We start from the raw sequence: 8,793 nt of genomic DNA on the forward strand, positions 1-8,793 counted from the left end.
CAGTCGCTCCTTGTAAAGCACTGGTGGCACTCAGCTACATCCGGTTAGACTAGAAGCCAACCCCATAGTTGGGAAAAAGGTTCGAAAGATTTTCAGTCGCTCTGATACCGGCTAAATACTTACCTGATCTTTGTAATGTGCGTAGGTACTACCATTCATCTTCATACTGATTTATGAGCCCAAAAAAACTATCGGCCGACTTAAAGTTTGCAGTGTACTCTAAATGTTTTTGCTATTGAGAGTATGGGGACACCTTCCAAGGTGAATTGTATAATACCTCATTATATTAAGTAAGTAATTTTATGTCAAACGACACATTAAAATTATTGGTAATACTTGGCAAGCAAGTGTATTGACGTAGGTACTAACCCTGTTTGAAGGCACGGCTATTTAGCAACCTGCTGAGTATTTTTTTTTAATTGAACTGATTATTATTCAATTTGTAGCAAAATTCCATTAAACGTACTTGGTAAAATTCAGATAACTCATTAGTTAACCTGAAAAAGCTTAATAAACCGCGAAAATATATACATGATTTTTCCTAAGAAAAAAGCTTTGTTGAAAAGCTTAATTTCATCGCTATTCCTATTATAAAAATATTTTCAGATCTTCGAAGAATAATATTAATTGGAGAAAATAAGAAAGTACTAAAATAGCACCTAGCGCCTACAGTTTTCTTATGCCTACTGAGGGCGAAAAGTACTCAGCGACTTAAAATATTGTTCAGTTTATTAATCTTTTGTTTTTCTCATATTTCTCCGAATTAAATAAAAATATATTATAATTATTTCGGTACCGTTAATATTGTATCACTTTCATTAAATCCACCATAATTGAGGCTTGTATCATAATAAAAACAGTATCAATTTGAACACGTGCTTAAAATAATAGCCTGCAATCATCAGACTAAAGAATCTATTAGACTGACCCAGTGATCCAGTTGTCAATCATAACGAGGTAGGTGCGAATGTTACAGTTGAGTTACAACTGAGTTACACTTGAGTTACGTAAAGTCACTATTGTGCTATCAGTTATTAGTTAGATACAAATATATCGAATGTTTGGACACTGCGGCGGAGTAATTTCGTTACTTAGTGTAAGTAGAGTTGTGAATGTTTAGATAGGACCGCGTGTTACCACGGTAGATTTATCTTAGCTATAATTTTTATGGAAACCGAGTTAAATATTAGGTTAAACAGTGGTTAAATAAACTTTAGTTTCCTTATAAAGCTTTCCAAAGTACCTAAAACTTTGTTATGAAATAAAATTATTTACTACGTAAGTTTTTTACGTACATTATTTTTAATTATTTACATAGTTGTTGAACGAATGATCAACATAATTTAATTAAGTATGAATGTCTATTGCCCTATAAAATATCTTACACTTAAACATTCAACTGTCATAAATTCTCATAATTTTAACTCAATACCTACACACAAAATTTACCCCACCACAACATTATCAAGACACCGTCATATCTATTCGTTACGACGTCTATGGTACTGCTCCACTTATTCAGCCGGCGGGCGCATCTCGTTACTACTGTTACCTAACAATGCTCTCGTACTTGAATCACATTCCGCTGTAGCTACTGTAGCTATGGACTTGAGACTTTTAGTTAATTAGATAGAAACAGAGAAAAGTTAAGGACTCAAAGAATGAATTTTGAGACACAATATGGTGATTATAAAAACAAAACGAATTTTATGAACCTAGTATCTAGGAATGAAAGCAATAGGATGTAGTGTCTAAATTGGTATTTGGGTCATGAATAGAAAATAACAGACGATAGCAAGTTATTTATTGGTATAACGAACTAGAACTTATGAAACTGAAATTAGTATTCTCTCCGTAGTCTCTGCAGCCGAGATAATAACGTTTTTAGAGCGTTACTAGCAGAAAAGTACCCTAAAATAAACTAAAAAATATCCTCGGAAAGCCGTTTAAATTAACTTTCATTTAATCAAAACCAACCATCAAATCACCATGCATGACAGTGCAAAAATCACTCTTTTCTCCCAACTCCGCAGTCTAAGTAGTGAATTCTATCATAGATATGAGTTCATACATCTGTGCGTACTAGGAAATTTTTCGCTATATAAACGTCAGAAAGAAATTACAAATTCATTCGGTGTTCAAGTGTCTAACATTCCACTTCTTACTTACATTTTAGCAAATATGAAGCTGGTACGTTTATAAAACAAATATAATTAAGATATATATGTGAATTTAATAAGTTAATTATCTGAGAAGTGATTTGAGTGAAAGTTTCTGTCGGCTTGCGATCCTGTGTGGGGAACGTTGGAAGAGCTAATTAGTGAACATGCAATTCTTGATCATGGATTTAAGTGATCCAGGATTTAAGGGGAGAGGGTGTTAAAAGGGTGTTGGTGGAAAAAGCAGTTACATCAGAATACTTGACTTAAGATTGATTATATCGGCAGTTATCTTAAGAGGATCTTTCTTTTTTCTACACACCAAAACGCATCCATTATTGATGATGTTAAAGAGCTACTCATCAATCTTTTGTATTATCAACATCAGTGACAATTCTATGTTGCTTCGTCAATTCATGTTTTCCTACTACATAATCATTATAAAGTCCTCAATCACTTTAAATATCACGCTAATAACCCAATTTACTTCTCAGATCGCCCCCATCACCGCAGCTCTCATCGCCGCCGCATCAGCAGGCCAGGTCTTCACGGGCCACTCCTCAGAGCACTATGCTCAATCAGCCGAACAATACCAGTCTGGGTTGGAACACCAGCAGCTGGGACTCTACTCTGAGGCTCCAGCTCCTCAGTACTCCGGCCATGAGGCTTCGTACTCCTCCAGGCCTGCTGGAGAGAAGGTCGCTAAGATCCTGAGTTATAACGCGGAGAATAATGGACACCAGTACCAGTATAATTATGAGACTGATAATGGTAAGTTTTCAGCACTTTAGGAGGTTTGGTTATTAAAGCAAATTCACTGACCGTTAAGTTTATTGCACTATTAAATGCAGCTATAGGTGAACTCCGAAAAGATTTGCTATAGTAGCATAGATTCTATGTATACCAGTGATTAGAGGGACAATGAAAGTAATTTTGAAGTTACTGTATGATTTGAATGATTTACACGCTCAAAACGTAGTTAAAGTTGCAAAATGTAAAATTCTGTCTACGAAATTAGTAGTTCACTTTTAAAAATCTCTTATTGATAGTTGAACATAAAGGTACAATATCATACAATATTCACAAATCCTTTCACCCCATTTTCCAGGAATTAAAGCCGAGGAAGCCGGCCAAACCTCAGAGCACGGCACAGTCTCCCACGGCGCGTACTCCTACAAGGGTGATGATGGCCAGACCTATACCGTGACCTACACTGCTGACGAGCATGGCTTCCATCCCCAGGGAGCTCACCTCCCCACCCCTCCTCCCATCCCCGAGGAGATCCAGAAGAGCTTGGAGCAGAATGCCAAGGATGAAGCCGCTGGTGTATTTGATGATGGTGAGGAAATAACAGTTTTTTCCAGCTATTGACAACATTTTAGTGAATGGTAGATAGTTAAAGAATCGGGACAAGTCATTACTAACTTATAGCTTACCTAACTATTTTTATATGGGGTAATAATTTTGCCTATGAAATGAAATGGAATGTTGGTTAAGTCTCAATTTATTTCACTCTAGTTTATATATAAACCTGTTTCACTTTTTTCCGATAGATACAATTTTCAAAACTTTAATATTTCTTCTACTAGCGCCATCTATGTCATTTACATTGAACTATCAACAAAAGTTTAGATGAACGCAGTCTTCGCAGCAACCTTCTAATAAAATTATATCGATCCATCACCTATACAACACTTTTGAGAAGTTCCACCACAACATTTTTCTCAATAGCAAAGTAGCATTTCCTCTAATTTTTTTCAAAGGGGTCATTTAAAAACACATTCTTAAAAGTTACATTTTTTTATTTTCAGGTAAATACAAAGAACAATCCGGTCACAAATCGGCTGAAGGTTACCAGCAGTACGACGCCAGTTACCAGTCCCTCGGCTACCAAGCTCCATCATCTCACAGCTCGGGCGCTGAACTATCCTACCAGATTCCCTCAGGACACGCTTCGGGCGCTGACTTGGCTTACCACGCTCAATTGAGCCAGGCTCTCTCGGGCCACTCTGGTGCTCAACTTTCCTACCAGGCTCCTTCTAGTCATGGTTCTAACGCTCAGCTGTACCAAGCTCAGTCAGCTCACTCATCTAACGCTCAATTAGCTTACCACGCTCCATCAGGTCTTGGGTCTAGCGCTCAACTGTCATCTCACGCTCCTCAAGGATTTTCTTTGAGCGGTTTCGTTCCTTCAGGGCACTCTTCTAACGCTCAATTGTCTTACAACCCTCATTCGGGTCACGCTTATTCGGGTCATGCTTTGGGCGACGAGTTGGCTTACCGTGGTCATCATTAAACAGTGCAATTATTAGTGAATCTTGGAATTTATGTGAGTGTGTGTGTTACCGTGCAATAGAATGAATTTGTTTTTCTAAATACTTACGATTGTACCTGAATGTTATACTGGTTGAAAGATTTATCGAATATTGTTTTGTGGAAAACTAGGAATTGGCATGTTTTATAATTTTATATGACCGTAAAATAGATGGCATTACAGCAATGTATTGAAATTGAAAGGAAAATTAAATTCCGAAATGATACTATATCATGATTAAGATCGATATAAAAAAACTGTACTGTCATGTAGTCAAATATACCGCAAGAATCATCAAACGTCAATCAATCTGTCAAAATGGCGGCTTGACACATGCCGCTGTCAATGAAGACATAATCTTTCAATTGACCTGTCAGATTACATAAATTGATATAGCAATACAAGTTGAAGAATTTCTTACAACTTTGTTAGAATGTATCAAATAAAACTTACATTGTATATGATCCAAACTACCTACATATTTCTAAATAGCTGAAGTAATAGGATTTGCAATTTTATGTCAGAGCTTTTTGTATTCTTAAATGGCTGGCTATCCATGACCAATGCTTAAATCCTAGTAATAGTCAATTGAATGGGTTGAGGAATCCGATGTCTAAATTATATTGTTATGTTTTTGTTTTATTGTGAAATAAATGTTTTCTATTGATATTATAGAGGCTTTGTTTTATTGAACTTTACTCTTAGATGATCTTTTCGTGATAAGTATCTATGCAGCCTTATAAACTAATTTTAAAATTATGCACTTAAAATATCTTGCTATTGAGTGCAGTTTTATTGTTACCCCGGCTGTTGAAAAAATCACTTATTCCCTTCCAACACTTTTTAATTGAAAATTGATTCAAATATTAACCGTAATATCTCAACAAACCAACAGAAAGACAGATGCTGTTTTTTACCCATAGTTTAACGAACAATTAGACATGATTATTATTTAAAGTGATATTTGAATTTATGTTTTTTTTTTTTAATTTGAGACAATCGTCCTCATGCTTCTAACCACACATGCTCCTAACATTTATGTTATGCCCTGACCTTGCAAAGTAGAGAGGGACCGTTACCCCACTACACTAGATAATATTACGTACAAACATTGCTAAAACTAATAAAATTAGCGCCTGACAAACACTCACTAATCATACGCATCCTCTTAAACAATGTCATGATGTAACTTGAGTGCTGAAGTGACAATCATTGCTTTTACAGATTTCAGAAACTAGTCTTCGTTAAATATTTTAGTGCGCTTGATTGTCTTATGCAATAATTTAATTTTGACTTTACTTATTTTTAATCGATTGAAATAAAACTTATAATGGTTCAAGTAACTTGAATGAACATAATTGTGTCTACAAGGCCGTTTTCCTATCCTGAGTCTTTTTGTCCCGTGACCTGTAGCTTTTTAATTCTTTTTAATTCTCAACACTGATATTTTCATCGTGCGTGTGCCATTGTATCGGAACTGTAATCAAAATGCAACATAATTTAAACTTCTAAAAAGGACGTACAAACTCTTCCAAGTCTGGGCTTAGTGAGTATCCAGAAATAGGACCCAAGACCAAATTCAATCACGTGTCTAAAACGATCATGCTAGTTAGCCTTACAACTGATGGTAACAATCATTAACATAACTAACTCCACAGCCATCCCATACCCAATTAAGCCGAAACACACCTAAAACAATAATCCAATGACGTAATTCCATTACACGCAATTACAGCCCACTAGTCCTATTGTAGTACATTCCAGGGGCCCGATTCTCCTAAGTTAATAATGTCAAAATCGAATCGCAATACGATCGCAATAGCAGTTTTACCCAGATCGGGCATTCTGCTACTAATATACGACCGATAGTATTTCAACGACATTCGATTGGTTTGCGATTGGTCTGCTATTTTGGTGATTTTGTTCTATACGGTAGTTTGCTCTACCATCATTTTGCAATCGTAAAACATTTGCAGACAGAGATTCATTATTAAATGACAGAAAAGGATAAAAACGATTATTTCAAAGAAAAAATAGCGGAATGTCACATAGGCTTCAATCCTAATCGAGTCGTGATTGGATCGCAGTCGAATGTGAATCGTATGTCGCTTAAGTAAAATTAGGAGAATCGGGCCCCAGGTTCGTCCAACAAGTGTGCTCCACTTTGACCTACTGACATTCACACCTCGGCCTCGGGCATCGCAAGAAAAAAGAGCGGAATAGATGTGATTTATCTAATGTTGAGCAAGGTTTAGAAATTATTAGTAATGTATTTTAATTTGGCCTTGGGATTTAGATTTGGTGTGAATTAAATTGTTTGGTTTTGAGGAAGTGGAAAAGGTAGTGATTATTGTAATTTGTTGTGTATGATTGGATTAAGTTGTTAATGGTGTTGTTTAGGTAGTCGTTTATTTTGCATACCTTAAATGAGTTATTACTTATTCTTCTTATATATTCAAAGGTGGAGAAACTACAATATTTTAAATGACAGGGCATTTAAATATTTTAATAATAAGTTATCTTTTAGCTGATATGGATAAGTTGGTATGGGGTAGTTTGACATTTGTAAAAATCATATAAAAATTAAAAAAAATAAACAGTAAACAAAAATAGACAGAGGAAAGGAGAAAGAAAAACTTTTTTCTCTCCCTTAACTATGCACGTACCATGCAACTTTGTCTCAGACAGGGGCAAACCTCTAGGCACAAAGCAGAACAAACTCATTGATACCCGTTGCAAGGACATGATAACGTTTCCATTATAAGACCTGTTGGGAGATGCGTGGATAGCTGATTACTCATCAACCTATTGTTATGAGTTGTGAGACTGTCATTTGTCAGAATTTGACATTTATGAGTTGTAATGCAGGTGGAAAGGTGCCGATAACTTTGAGCTTTTTGTTTATAAGTACTTGAGGTAATAAGAATTCTGTGTTTATTTATTATTTTGTAAACGTTTTTCTTTTCTTATTCCAGTTCTGGCATATGTTTCGGCAAACCTTATTTAGGAAAGTGTCAGGTTCGATGATCCTACGATTTTTAAAATACCTAAATCTGGAATAATTTACGATAAGTCTCGCAGTCCTATGTCTGAATACTGAATCTAAGGTCCTGTGATTCTTCTATTTAAGCCTTCAGAAGCCTAGAAGGTAGCATTCTGAATATTAAAGAATAGCCTTGTCTAAATGGAAATCTATTATAATAAATGGTATTTTACGTTAGATTTTCCTTTACCTTTTACAGTAAATAAATCCGCTGTTTTAGAATAAAGTGCGTCCTCAATATATTCTCATAATATAGACACATGCCAGACATAAGGAAAGCAAAAGTATTTACGATGCTATCAAGGTAAGAGTTAGTCATCTGATCTATTGTTGTAAAGGAATTTATTAGTTGGCAACCTGCAAGGTGAAAAGAAGGTGTACCTACATGAAGGAATATTGATGAGTATATATTGTTATAATTTTTGCTGTGGGAATCAAAAGAAATGATGTAGTCTGGATGCAAGGTAACTTTGTCGTCGTGTCGAGGAAATGTCGAATCACAGTGGAACACTATCTGAAAAATTGAAAACTACTGTTTCATATGACAACATAAAAAATCTGATGGTATGAAGGCGCCGCGAATCTTAGTGGAAACAATTTCCAAAAATATAATGAAAACTATTTTGGGAATGAGCACCTCGATTGAAAATTTTTGACACATTTAGGAATTCTACCTTTAAAGATTATAACTAGCTATATTATCTATCATTTATCGTATCATAATTAAAATTAATGTATTATATGAAGTGCATATCAGAAATCTGTAATTAACAATGATATCAATCTATTAAAGTTCAATCAGATATTAATTAATGTTACTTGCTTATGATATTAAAATAATTACCAAAGTTTAATGTAATTTTAAGACCAAATGTATATTTAATATTGTTTGTTTGTTGAGATGAAAAAAACAAACTTGAACTGTACCACCCCGTTTTAATACAATTTCCATTATTTTAATAATAATAAAAAAATAGCGATTCACTTAACAAAGAAAGCTTTACCCGATAACACTTCTGACACCTTATTTTTTTCCAAATGGGGCCAGAAGGTCCTCTGATTAGCAGATAAGCACATAGATTCAAAATAATAGCACTGCACGTGATACTTAACTCATCATTTCATCTAATGAATAAAAATGTATACTTTTGTTTATCATAATTCTTATCTGATCATCCGATTCAATTTAATATAAAAGCTTCTTAATATATTATTCTCTTGATAATAACATTAAACCTATCACCAAAGGCCACACGCCAAGCCAGAGGGCAAGCTAG

At 34.9% G+C, this 8,793-nt stretch overlaps 1 protein-coding gene across 1 annotated transcript; it reads left to right on the forward strand.

Annotated features, from left to right (window-relative positions):
- The first annotated feature begins 2,113 nt into the window (after nucleotides 1–2,113).
- LOC135117901 (filaggrin-2-like) lies at nucleotides 2,114–4,473 on the forward strand. Its single transcript, XM_064038335.1, has 4 exons — nucleotides 2,114–2,190; nucleotides 2,654–2,930; nucleotides 3,268–3,498; nucleotides 3,971–4,473. The coding sequence occupies exons 1-4, from the start codon at nucleotides 2,182–2,184 to the stop codon at nucleotides 4,453–4,455; spliced, it is 1,002 nt and encodes a 333-aa protein (XP_063894405.1). The 5' UTR covers nucleotides 2,114–2,181; the 3' UTR covers nucleotides 4,456–4,473.
- The last annotated feature ends 4,320 nt before the right edge of the window (nucleotides 4,474–8,793 follow it).

Source organism: Helicoverpa armigera, chromosome 15, assembly GCF_030705265.1.
Source record: "Helicoverpa armigera isolate CAAS_96S chromosome 15, ASM3070526v1, whole genome shotgun sequence".
NCBI classification, from domain to species: Eukaryota; Metazoa; Arthropoda; class Insecta; order Lepidoptera; family Noctuidae; genus Helicoverpa; species Helicoverpa armigera.

What these genes read in the sequence shown, in the direction of transcription:
- LOC135117901 (XM_064038335.1), top strand. An exon ending in TAATTATGAGACTGATAATG is followed by an intron (nt 2,931 to 3,267) that starts GTAAGTTTTCAG and finishes CCCATTTTCCAG; the next exon opens with GAATTAAAGCCGAGGAAGCC. An exon ending in CGCTGGTGTATTTGATGATG is followed by an intron (nt 3,499 to 3,970) that starts GTGAGGAAATAA and finishes TTTTATTTTCAG; the next exon opens with GTAAATACAAAGAACAATCC.